Here is a 14,244-nt window from a genome sequence, read left to right as displayed (position 1 = left end):
AATGGGAGGTTTGGCTTGTGGATTTGGCCTGTATGGTCAGCAGTTAAGCAGCTAGAGCTGCAGCAGTGGATGTGGCACACAGCTTCAAAACGGTTAGTGCCCTCGATTGCAGCAGTTAGCATAAAAAAATGTAACGCCTTCTCAGAATGATACCGAAGTCAAATCTGAACCCACAGATAGGATGCATTTTAAATTCAGTAACCTGCACTTTTTGTGTTTGATTTTCTGAGTAATGGGCTGCTGTTTGCAGAAAAACATGTCGCTGCTTGCTGCTCTTGATGTGTTGGTGGTGTGAGTGTGAAAAAGTGAACAGCATGCAGGTGTCAATTTTCTGGATATTTCTTTTAATCAAACTGGCCACATTTGGTTTATCACTTCTGCAGACGGTATACAAAACACTGGCCTTCCTCCATTTTCCTAGAGAGTGAAAAAACACATCAATCAGTTTGCTGTCTTCCAAAATGTTTCATACCATTTCACCTGCTGTCTGTGGCCAATCAGGGAGGATCTCTCAAATTAGTGCTACTTTGATCCAGGTGGCATTAATCTACCCTCATTTGAAGCTAAATTGTACTCAATTGTTCTCCGACAAAACAATATTATTCAAATGTACTCCCCCAAGAAGCATACTCAAAACATTCATATTGTTAGTGAAGTTGATGGATAAGTAACACCACTTCTGTGGTTACACCATTACTCACCTTGTTCACCACGCACACACACACACACACACACACACACACACACACACACACACACACACACACACACACACACACAGCAGGACAGTGTATCAGTTGACCGTTGAAGTGAAGTCCATCCATCAGCTGTTGTTGACAGGGCTTTTAAGACTGGTACCAATACCGGTCAGTGTTTGAACTGTCAACACCTTCAGCACATAAAATATATTTCATTTAGGCTGAGCACTTTGTAGCTTTTCTTCAACAATCATAAATGTTCTGCCATAAATATTATCTGATCTACAGAACTGTGGTCACCACTTAGTCATCATACATTTTTGAAGGTATGCAATCTAATTAAGGCAAACGCATTCTATGAACCAGATTCAGCAGGATGGGTTCTTTCTGGGCAACATTAGCAGATTATCCTTGTGTATGTGTGCTGTGCTTCCAGGTGCTCTGGTTTCTTCTCAATCGAAGACATTCAGGTTCGATGATCTGTAAAGTCGAAATTAAAGTCTAAAGTCGGTGTGAAAGTGCGCTGCCTGCTGCCGTAGGCTCCAGCTTCTCTGTGATCCTGAACAGATTAAGAAGGGATATAAAATAGATGAATGTTAATATTTGAGCTCAAGCATAACATGAACTGTCTACCAACAACAAAGCACCACAAGGTAGAAACATTAATATTAAATGTTTGGAAAAAAGATATTATTAAGACATACACGTATGCATATTGTTTATCATGAATTACTTAACTGAAACCACAGACAGTAATAATGCATTGCCATAGACGTTCATGGACCTGTTTCCTCTACCTGTGTATGTGTCACTACTGCATGTATGTGAATATAGTGTTTAATGATTTATCTTTGTTTTGGACGTGACATGTGAAGGTCCTGTTTGAGTTAATGATCAATAACTGCATTAATGTTGCCTATAGATTCTCGCCCAGACGTTTCTTCTGCACAAAAGCAATTGCATTGATTCTGACTAGGTATGGTGGTTTGTATACATAATTACAGCACTTCAGTCTGAGCTGAAGGAATTTCTGGAGAACCTGCAAGATTTCATCTGATTTTACATGGAATCCGGCCCCGTGGCACTGATGACAAGCATTTAGAATAATGATATCGAAAAAGCCAATCTTCCTGCTAATGGTCCTGTTTACTTATGAAGACTGTTTTATAACCAGTTAAAAGTCCCTCTCCGTAACTTGAATTTTAATTGGAGAATGAGTCTGTTTCCAGGTCTTGTTTAGTACTGCTGCACTTGTGAAAAGAGTTGTTTAGAGCCTTTTGTAGCTCATTAGAGAGCTGCTTATAATCTGACAAATTGTAACATCAAAGCCTTAAGTGATGTTGTTTAAGGCTGTGATGTCACTTGAGACTACTGAAAATGAAAATCTGAGGGTGTGGAGAAAGAAGTTAGCTTACCAGACCTCTGTGGCCCGTTCCACATCTCTGATTGAGGCATTCTTCAAGAAATGATAAAGCCATATGGAAACCATAAAACACCTCTACGTTCCTCTTCTGCGTATCATCCCCCTCATTCTCTCATGTATTCAACCCTGTCTACTTTGTCTTTATAGAGGCCACTAAAACTATTTGGTCAAAGTAAGAGAATGATTGTGTTTATTTTGTAGAAGATGAGATGGGGCTGCTTGACTCTGAATGCAAAATATAGTTGTACTTTAGTCAAGGATTGTTTCCACAGGCAGGATTTTGGGGAAGAAAGCAGCAGTGAGGTTGTAGCAAAAGAACAGAAAAAGATTGTGAGTGACAGGTCAAAGTAAAGAAAAATAAGAATTGCTAAGCTTAAAACAGAGGTGTTGTTGAAAGAAAAGTGCACATTTCAAATATTGTGCTGAGGTGAGAGATGAAAGTGTGCATGACTGACGGCTTACAGGAGGTGAAGAGGGGGAGAAGATTAAGGAGGATTAAGAAAGAAGTGTTTCATTTACACCAAGCATGTGACATGTTGGGGCCGACTTCCCTCTCCATGAATCCAGATGAAAGTGATGATCCTTTTTTGATTTCAACCCATTCAATCCACTTTAGTGGTTAAGAGGAACACAAGATTAAAAAGAGGAGGAAGTTTATAAGGAGGATTCTCAGATCTGAAGGCAACAAGGCCGAGAGTCGGGGAGTAAAATGGCTTTGTTAAAAGGTTGTTGTTTTTTGCAAATCATTGTATCCATAATGATTTTACTATTGAAGCTCTTTCATAAGTTCAGTCAGGAAGACTATACTCAAAACTATATTTAAAATTCTTAAGCTCACATGGTAGAGCACCCCGCGACCCACGGCTGAGTCAGGTTCACAGCGTCCCAGGTTCAAATCCAATCAGGACCCTTTGCTGCATTTCATCCACTCTTTCTCTCCCCTTTCCTCTCCAGGATATCACTCTCCGCTCTCATCTTAATGACAAAAAAAAGAAAAAAAGGCAGTTCAAAGATGTGTGCAGTCCGAGCAAGGCCGTCAGGATTAGGTGGGTAAGAAGAAGAAGAACCTCAACACGGCAGCGGTGTGGTTCCATTGCAAGATTACCTCCTGTTGGTGCATTCTTCTTATTCATTAATTCGTTATTCATTGTGTTCTTCTATTACTACTATTCATAGCTTTCTGCCAATTTCTCCTATCTGTTGTACTCTGATAAGTGGGTCACTATCATTGCATCATGGTCCAACGCGACCTCATACACTGCATCATGGTCCAATGTGTCCTCACACTGTTGTCCTGTCATGTGTTGGATGCTGCTTTTTGATCCTGTCTTGGCTCGGTCTCACCATAAAATAGGTTTTAATCTCGGTGCGTGTCTTCCTAGTTGAATAAAGGTTATTTACATATATTGCATTGCAACCTTTTGTAACCCCAGTCATTGCATCATAGTCCTCGTGACCTCACATGCTGGTACCTTTTTATTATTCTGTCATGTGGTATCGCATCCATTGAAGCAGCAGCATTGGGGATTTGTTAGTGGAATCGCATCCATTGAAGCAGCAGCATTGTGGGGAAATCTCATGTTGGGTCCATTTAGAGTTCCGCCTTGGCCTGGTCTATACAACAAGTATAGATAAATTGATTGTTCAGGCTCTTCCTATAACTCTTTATGTTCACCCTAAATCCCTCGTGAGTCATGTTATAACTGGTTGCCTGCCTCGTATTGCATCACTAAGCATCGCTAAGCATTTAAATTGCTCCGTAATCATGCCTGCCCACATTCTCGATATATGCATATAACTGGTGTTGGCGTGTTGCCTCAAAGGCTATTTTGCTGCTCAACGTTTTCTTTTTATCTGTTATTTCTGGTCATAGATAACTCATCAGATCTGATAAATATATAATTCAGCAAATTTCTAATATTCATCTATTCAACTAATTCTTCACATCCAGGTATTCTACTATTACTACATATTAATTCATTTGCCAATTACTTAAATTAATAGTTTTTAACTAATAACCACGTATTCTGCAATTGTTCCATTTTCATTATATTCTACTAATTGCCCATATTAATTGTTTTCCGATATGTGGTGTCATATAACTCATTTTGGGTAAGTGGTGTGATATCATCATATTCGGTAAGTAGCGTCTTATCCATTCTATTTTTATAAGAGGTTCATACTCTTCTATTCATAGGCTATCTGCTTCATTTTAATTGCTTCTGTTATTGCTCACAATCATCGTATTCTGTTAGGTGGCGTCATGTACATCGTATGGTGTTAATGGATCTGAGTGTGTCAGATCCATTGCATTGCTAATTCTCAGGTCACTGCTGACCTCTTTTGCTTAAATCCATTCTCTGCTGAATTTCAGGTCTTCTATGTCTTATGAGTGATGTATGATTCATTAAACGTGGTAAGTAAGGGAGTCTAACTGAGTACACTAGCCACTAGACTCATCACACATCATCTGTTTTCAATGAAAAATTATCTTTACTTCATCTGACTTCCTCACGTCTCTCCTGATTGAAATGATTCTCGAGCGAAAGTCAGGAAGACTACACACTTGCATGCGTAGGCCTGCAGTTTATTTTTCATACATCTGCCATTCACTCCTCACGCATGCATGATTTCCTTGCTGTTATTGTTCCGGGCTGTCAATTATGATATCAGCTGTTCTGATCAGCTGGTCTCTTCTCTCCAGTAGCACAGCAACAGAATTACATCGTTAGTCTATCATCTTGCTAACGTCTCTTTTTAAATATGATTGTCTACCTTCAGTACGTTCATGTTGCTGTTACGCGCCCCTCCACCTTCCCATCTCTGTCCAGTCTTTGTAGATTTATCGGCTTTATCAACTCATCATTCCATCAGCCTCATCAGCCACCACCACCACCAGTGTCTGGACTCCACGGGGGATTTATCTTGCTGCCCCTCTATTACAAATCTCCAAGCACCCAAGACTCTGTCAAGACTTTATAATCACACATCATCTGGTTATAATTAACAATTATCTTTTCTTCAACTGACTTTTCTCTCCTGATTTAAATTTAATTGGTAAGCTTAATAACAGAGCATGGAAGGTCAAGCAAGCAAACATGAACACGACCAGTCCGACATACAGACATTAATAACACCATGTCTGTAGTCCATTGCACTGTAATAATGCATGACTAAAGCTGGTGTAGAGGGGAGGAGTTTTGGAAGTTGCTGAGCAGTTTTAATGGGCATTTACAGTACCAATGAAAGTTAGGATGATACAAAAAATGTAATTTATTTAAAACTACCAAACAAAAAGGTTTTTAATATGGCCCACTGCCCCAGGAATTCCGTTGATATTGATCCACCCTTCATGGTTTATGTTCAGTGCCAGTGTGATGAGTTGGGATGAGAACATGTTGAAACTACTATTGCGGACCATCTGCTACAGCATCATAAATGAAAGGAGCCCTTACCAGAAACAAATGTCTATTCAATGGTAATGCCATGGCATAGGGGATCTCAGACCCACATCAGTGGAGGCTGCCGCCCAGGAGAGAGAGAGAGAGATATAGAGAGAGAGAGAGAGAGAGAGAGAGAGAGAGAGAGGGGGGGGGGGGGGGACAGAGAAAGAGAAAGAGAGAGAGAGAGAGGGACGGAGAGAGAGAGAGCGCAAGGGCTGGAGAGCAGCGCTTCTCCCACAGAGGTAACCGGAGAAGAGTGACTTTACCAGAGACACAGAGGACGGTAAACCCAACTCACTTTATGTACTTAAATATGTATGCCTGATTACAAATTGAGTCATATTAGTTTACATCATTTAATTGTAGATCATTAATGAATATGGTTACACAAGTCTTTCAAGGTTAAAAATGTGTTTTTATATAGGATTGTTTATCACCTGTATACGTGTTTTCTAACTTTAAAACGTTATTGTACATGGATTTGAAAATATACGCGAGTAAACTGACTTTGACACTAGGAAATCAAGCTAAATCTTTCTAATCTGTGTAAATAGGCTTAAGTTTTATTTGTGATTTGCATTCATGATACATGTCATTTCGCTTTCTTTGGGGGCGTTAGCCGTTCAGTTCTGCCTGTCAAACCTTAGAAACCCGGAGTCTTTAAACTGGTTTTACGCCGTTAACAATCAAATATTAACCTGTGGTATATTGAAGTATATTCTCCAGCGATGTCTAAAACGTGTTCAAGGCAACTGATTGATGTCGTCTCTCTGTCGTCCAGATTTTAGGATGCGCCACTCTTGCGAAGAACACTGCCACGGTCTCCAGCGCGCACATGAAGAACCACCACTAAACGCCACTACCCGAAACCATCGTTAACCTTATCGTGGACACGTTCAACTTTCAGATTCTCATTTTAAATCTCCGGCAACCGGGGAGGAGGGATTCAAAGGAGGAGGGGAAGGATATCTTGTGTGTGTGAAGACGCACCATCGGCAGACTGAATGTGATGTTCACGTCTACTCCAGAAAGAAAAAGTGAAGGAGCTCGAACCCAAGTGGAGATAAAAAAAAGTGCCAAATGTTTTTAAAGAACTGGATATGGAAATTCAACCCTGACATAAAACTAATAGTGGACCATTAATATAGTGAGCTTGAAGCGTTTTCACATCAAGAAAATCAAACAGATGCACATTTTACCGCGGACGAATATTCTCCGGAGAAAATCCATCTGACAGGACTATTGTTTAAGTATATATGTGCAGTAAATGGGTAAGTTAGATTGCATGGAACAGTTTGCATAATTATTAAATGTTCTCTTTTTTATACCAGCCGCTAACAGTGAAACTACTGATCCTTAATTAATTTGTGGACCTGCTTTTACCTTCTCAGTGGCTTGCTGTTGGTCCCTGGACGTCAGCGTGGAAACTGTTCCTCTAAAGACTTTTCTCTTCTCTGTTGTCTGCAAGTGGTCAGAAGCTAGGCTCCTCTCTTTTGATGTAATGGAGAGTAATCACACTTTGACTTAACCTTTTTGTTTGTTGAACTGTGCATAACTTTTTAGGCTTAATGATAAATGATTAAAGCATCCTGTGAGAGAATATGTCCATAAAGGAAGACAAAGACACTAAAGACTCTAAAAAATAATTTATAACTTATTCAAAATCGGTGGATATTTGTCTTACAATGCTCAGAGACTCTTAGTTCCTTCTCAAACATGGAGAATGTGTCCATCCCTGGCGTTGCACCGCCAGTCTGCAACGATTCTGTGGACTTCTACTCCCTCACGTCAGAGAACGGCTCTGACTTGAACTGCACTCCTCCCTCTGAGTTTTACTTCTACGCAGACCTGTACATCATTTTACCGGTCATCTATTCTGTAATCTGCGCAGTTGGACTGACAGGCAACACGGCTGTCATCTATGTGATCCTCAAAGCCCCCAAGATGAAAACAGTAACCAATATGTTCATCCTGAACTTGGCCATCGCCGATGATTTGTTCACTTTGGTGCTACCGATCAACATAGCCGAGCACTTGCTGCACTACTGGCCTTTTGGCGAGGTTTTGTGCAAAGTCATCCTTAGCATAGACCATTACAACATCTTCTCCAGTATCTATTTCCTGACAGTTATGAGCATTGACCGCTACCTGGTCGTTTTGGCCACGGTGAGGTCCAAGCGCATGCCTTACCGCACCTACCGAGCAGCCAAAATCATCTCATTATGTGTCTGGATACTTGTTATCCTCATCGTCATGCCTTTCACTGTTTTTGCTGGCGTGTACATGAACCCAAATGATGGGAGGAAGAGCTGTGTGCTGAGCTTCCCAAGCCCAGAGAGTTTGTGGTTCAAAGCGAGCCGGATCTACACGCTCTTCCTGGGCTTTGCCATTCCTGTCTCAACCATCTGTATCTTATATACCATGATGCTCTACAAGCTGAGGAACATGCGGCTCAACAGCAATGCCAAGGCGCTGGACAAGGCCAAGAAGAAAGTCACCATCATGGTGTTTATCGTCTTGGCCGTCTGTTTGTTCTGCTGGACGCCGTTCCACCTCAGCACCATTGTGGCTCTGACGACGGACCTGAGGACCACACCGCTCCTGATCGGGATCTCCTATTTCATAACCAGCCTGAGCTACGCCAACTCCTGCCTCAACCCATTCCTCTACGCCTTCCTGGACGACAGCTTCAGGAAAGCCTTCAAGAAAATGTTGGAATGTAGACCGGCCTGAACGTACGATAGTGCGACACATGAAACCAGTCACAGAGGTCTAGAGAGACTTACTGAGGGAGGACAGACTGTGGTGGTAAAATTGGATGGTTAAGATTTTTGTTCAAATCTGAATTGTTAATGTGTGTGATATATATTTGATTTGTTTGGTTTGTTAAAGCTGCACTGCAACTTTACACTTTGTTTGCACATGCTAGCAATAGGTAGCTATCTTTCATTTATCTGTGATATATCGAAAAAAAAACGTGTAGAATAATACCTATAAATTGCACAAATCTCATCTATAAATGATTTATATTACACTAAACCAAAGGGATAAGAGAGAAAAAACATAACATTTGAGTCAATCTTCGTCAAGACAGAAGCTGTTAAAATTGATCACATCCTGTGGGCAAAGATCCCATTCCTCTGATGAAGGACAGGATGCTTTTCTTTGTCACAGCTGGACTGTTCTATATTGTTAGAGAATTTGCCTAGTGCAGCCTCTTGGCTCCGAGAGCACAAAAAAAAGAAACAACAACAACAGCTTGTTGTACGGTAACTATCAGCAGGCTTTCCCTTCATTGTGTGTGAAGAACTGGCCATTAAATCGGATTGTTTTCCAGTTTGCAGACTGCAATTAAAATGTCAGACCTTTTCCACAACAGTAAAAAGAAAGACGAGATGGGTCACTGCAAACAGTCGCAACCTCGGTCAAAACTGAAGGCCTCTGAGCGCCTCTGAGCGGTGGAACATCTGCTGTGTGGAGAAAGTACAGTTCAACACACCATCATTGATTTGCATGCTGTCAATCAAATGAACCTTATGAGAATGGTCAGGGTTGGAGTGTGACAGGATGCATGCATGAGGATTGCAGGTGTTTATCATGACACAAACGGGAGGGGAAAATAGTCCCTTTTTAAAAATCAAAACAAGTGGGATGACTTGATAAAAGCCAACACTTGATCTGCCTTTAAATGATTCTATATTATAAACAAAATCATCTCAAAGAAACCATATGATACACTTTGTGGATTACTTTTAGAGTTCTGTTTTTTGGGTAAGACTACAGATTTTCATTTGCAAAGTATGAGCTGAACAATTAAAAGGTTCACACATTGATGGACTCTTTGAATGATGGGCATTGTTTGGATGAAAAAGTTCTGGTATGTTTTTCCAGAATGTATATGTACCACTTAAGGAATGAAAAGGGAACCTTACCAACCCTGACAACAGTACTGTATGCTGATATCAGACATGGGACAGGAGGGCTATGTAAAATGAATTCTGTGGTTCTCTTCATGTTGTAATTTTTTGTGACCTTTGGTCGCCCCCTGTTGTCAACATGGCGAGGTTACCTGAAAATGCAGCCAGAGCCATTTACGGAGTGTGCATAGACGCTGCTGAGGGGAGTTACACAGTTTCGCACTGCTTATGACAGTGTCTGCATAAATATCATAATTTTTCCTTTCACTTCATGGACATTTGTGAATAGTAACTTTTGGTATCTGACTCATGCTGAAGTTAATTCTCAGTTGTATATTGTTTAGGAATATATGCAATCCAATGAGATTCACAGTCATACTCTTAATGACAATTCAAAGAACTTTATATGAATGATACCAACATCGAATCGGCAGTAACAAACACAGTACATCGTGGTTACTTGCCAGCCATGTCAACTCTTGATTTCAACTTTACTTTTACCATCATTTCCTTAAAATCACAATAAAAGAGTTTTAACATTTAGTTTTTGCTTGTTCCAACACTTCACTGATTGTATGTGCTAATGTTATTAAGGCTGTGCCTTTCCATCTAAGATAAATACACAGATATGTGTGAATGTGAGAAAAAAGCCTATAAATTTGGTTTCTTTGATAATTTTAGATCTCTGCTAGAATAAAAAGAGGCATTCTGAAGCTTTACCATACAGTGTTGCATGACTTAACAGTGCAGAATATTACAGTGTGACAACAGAGTTTACTTCTTCAATTGTTTTTTAATTTTTACCGCTAAGCTCTATTTATGTTGTAAATCATGACACACAATGCCCATGTAACTCTTTCCCCCTCTGGTGGCTATAACATGAGCAAACAGCACTTCCAGCAGCTTAACAAGTGCTTGATAAAAATCAGCTTCTAAAAAGGCTTCGTCTGTATGACTCTGACTGCAACGACAGAAACTATTCTATGTCCTGTTGTAAATAGGTCACTCTTTTTTGCCATTTAACTGTACAGTCATAGCAGTGTGTAGTCAAACATTCTTCATGGTAAACATTGTGTGACACAGTTGAAAAACAATTTGAAATTGATTTGGAATCATTGTCTTTTATGCAGCCTGTAATAATTTAGAAGTATGACATTGCCTTTCATTTGTTTGTGTATCTTACAAATCTTTCCTGTCATTCTTGTAATGAATAAATAAATAAATATAGAATATAATGTTTACATGTATTTGGTGGAGGAACCTAGCGTGTAATGTTACACCAGCCATAAATTGCAAGCATACAAGTCACTAGATGCTTACAACTATCTTATCTGTGTGTGATAATGTACAGAAGGTCAAATACCATGTTATAGACTCTTGAGTTTTGAGCTCATAGTTTTATAATTGGCCACTACGAATACAAGCATTTAATAGCATTAAGTTACCACGCACAACCACGGAGGTATTCAGCTGAAATTGACCAGTTAACAGTCACTCGTTAAACTAACACATTCAGACATTTTGAAGCAATTGTAATTCGTGTTGTGAGCTTCCTAACTTGTCTGGATGGCGAGGGGAAAAACGCCACTTCTGTTTCCAACATGAGCAAGCATATTTTGGATGACATCATCTGTAAAAGGATGAATACGTTTTATTTCCCACTGGTACTTATGTATTTCTTTACACTTTAGAGTCAAAGTCGCTTTTTTTTTGGACAGATACAATAAATGGGCAGACATTTGTTTTCTTGATATCTTTGCTCACACATTTTTTTCAGTGCTGATGTACATTAATTAAAAAAAGGAAAAATACAGATGAAGACATGTCATTGTTATTGTCAGTGTCATGAGTGTTTTGGGTCAGGGTCACTAGTTACACGGGCAACTACACCAGCTACTGCATCAGCTGACGAGCAGTAGGATGGATAAGTGGTTCGAGCTACATGACAGCGAAAGGTCACAGATTCTATCTCAACAACAGCCTGTTGTGTCCGTGATGTACTGCTGAGCCTTTACTGTACTGCTGACACTGAGCAGTTTACAGTAAGATGGTAGTATGATATTAATAAACCTAACAGCACCATTGATTATTTATTTTCTTATGTGTATTTTTTCATTCTTTTAGGTGAAGTGTTTTAGACAAGCCTGTAGTGGGTTTCTACGTCAACGTATTTAATCTATGTAAACTATTTTTAAGTCTGACCTTTCCTTTAAAAGAATGCCAATAAAACGTAAACATAAACCTACATGCTGAGTACAACACACCAGACAGTTTGCTCGTGGCTGTCTAACACTTAGAGATATTTCTCTCAGCAGTTGGTGGAGACCACATGCAGAGATAAAAGGAGAGTAAATGTTTGTTATTGTAAAAATAAAAAGCTGGAAAAAACGAGATTAACAACGAACTGATTACGTTAGTTACGTATTGTAACTTAAGTGTAACGTGTAAAGAGTCTATGAGTATAGGCATAGTTCTGCTCTCAATTTAAAACAGCTTTTCTTTAGTTGGAGAAGGTGGAGCCAAAGGGGCCACATCTCAGAGAGCGACACCTATAGTCATGGAATCTGGAGTTATGTAACACACATTCTATTTTGTATCAGAATATATGCCACAAAAAACGTAACGGCAAATGAAAACTGTACTGTACACATCAAGAAGACTAACTTAGCCCATTTGTTATCATTTGTACTGTTTCTAGTTTCATCAGGTATAAAACAACTTACTGACTTTCAAAAAACAACATCTTCTGGGGGTTGGGTGAGTGGTGTAAATGTCCTTCTCATTCAGGTCAGCCGGGTCTTTGTTTGCCTCAACCAACAGTAAAAGTACTTCACTAAATGTTACTAAAAGTTACTGTGAGGAACATTTAACTGGTTAGGAATCAGTCTCAATTCATTACCGATGCCTCTGTATGACCTTCATAAGTAAACGAGACCTTCAGCTAGAAGATTGGCTATTTCTATATACTTATTCTTAATGGCTCTCATCGGTGCCACCGGGTCAGATTCTACGCAAAATCAGATGAAGTCCTGCATGTTCATCACCAGAAACTCATCAGCTCAGACTCCAGCGGGGCCTCCAGCAATCAGCCCGCCACAGACGGACACAGCTCCGCGCCCAGCTGCAGCATCTCCTCCTCCTGCTCGGAGCAGATCTCAGCCTCTCTGCTCTGTCGGTTCCCGCTGGTTGCAATCACCGACTCCATGATGCTGGAGACCCAGGCCATATTGCTTGGCCCGCTGGAGGGAAGGGAGACATGGGAGAACCAGAACCAGGACTGAGCGGACTGTCAGACCCCTGCTGCAGTAATCAGGTTGAGAGGTTTGTCAAAGGGACTCTTGCGCTCATAAACACTACCGCTTTGCCACACAGGGCCCGCCAAAATCGACACAAAATTGAAAAAGCATGAGGTAGCCTGATTTATGTTGTGGTCATACTGTACCCTGCAATATTAGCAAAGGAAGCCACAAATAATGCTGGTTTCCATCTGGTTATTCCATTATCGCACATATTGTTGTCACAAACACACACACACAATAATTATAGCAGAGTTTCTAACAGGTTTTTATTTCCTGGAATTGTCTTTCTGTCACAGCTGCTGTGTTCACTCACTGAACTGTTGCAGTCTGGACGGCTCACATGTGCTACCTGGTGGTTGTTGGTGCGCACTGCTTGGACTGAGGGCAGTCTGGAAGCTACAGTAACTCACTATCATCTCTCGATGTACAAGTGGTATTACAAGACAGGACGGAAAGGGGCTAGCTGGTTAGCACACTTATTTCAGTAGACATCTCTTCAACGAAACACGTCGATGTCTTTGACATAACATCAACTCTGTACCCTCTTAAAATAATGTCGATAATAAATGTCTTAAACCTAAATTCAACTAATTAAAAAATGCCTTGGGCATATGACACCTTTGTTCACATCTGTTAAAATGTTCTGATTTGTGAAAATGGACTAAAGAGTTATACTGTGTACAGTGGAGCAGTATATGTTCAGTATGACAGTACCAGTACTGAGAGGATAGTACAAAAAAGATCTCTCTCTTTCCTTCTGTCTAACTCATTTATTGCGTCAACTTGTTTACTTATTCACTTCATATTATTTGATTGTCTTCTTGTCTGTCTCATTATCTACTCCAAATATCTCACTGTCTCCCTTTCTTTCTGTCAGTGTGGTGTAAACAGTAACACTCAACTCTTTTCCACTTCAATGTGGTGTGTGTGTGTGTGTGTATTTGTCTTAAACAGATACAGATGAGCGCCTCCATGTGGTCAATTTGACAAGGAGATATGCTCATTTCAGTGTTTGTGATAAGCCATTATTAGCAATAGAGGGCAGTGTTGGTCCATGTAGATTAGCCTATATGTGTGTGTGTCTGTGTGTGTGACATAATTAAATGTACTTGTTTCTACTACCTAAATGATTTAAGAAAATTGTAGAAAATGTATATAACTAGCGTAACTTTTAGGTTCAGTTCCAATGATAAGACCTGTTCCATCCTGATGTAGTTAAGTGGAGAACAACAGCTGTAGATGGCAGTGTGTAGCTGTAAATGGGATGTGTCCCTCAGTTCATGTGGAAGTGCTCTTTCTCACTTTCTCAGGAACACTATTCATATAAAAACTGCAACTATAAATCATGTTGGGGGGAACGTGTCACCCTAAACATTTGCTGCCATTTTTCAAAAGGTTACTACCCAGTATCCTTCCAGGTATGCTTAAAGCCAAAGAAAGGGGGAGGCAAAGGTTAAATGGTAA

At 40.2% G+C, this 14,244-nt stretch overlaps 1 protein-coding gene across 1 annotated transcript; it reads left to right on the top strand.

Moving 5' to 3' along the window:
* Window positions 1–7,280: 7,280 nt before the first annotated feature.
* Window positions 7,281–8,297, top strand: npbwr2b (neuropeptides B/W receptor 2b; the record flags this gene model as incomplete). Its single annotated transcript, XM_079169383.1, has 1 exon — window positions 7,281–8,297. The coding sequence occupies one exon, from the start codon at window positions 7,281–7,283 to the stop codon at window positions 8,295–8,297; it is 1,017 nt and encodes a 338-aa protein (XP_079025509.1).
* Window positions 8,298–14,244: the final 5,947 nt, after the last annotated feature.

The sequence above is a fragment of the Pholis gunnellus genome (genome assembly GCF_910591455.1).
Source record: "Pholis gunnellus genome assembly, chromosome: 2".
NCBI lineage: Eukaryota > Metazoa > Chordata > Actinopteri > Perciformes > Pholidae > Pholis > Pholis gunnellus.
Note: the sequence above shows the minus strand (reverse complement) of the source record. Positions and strands in the feature narration are given on the sequence as shown.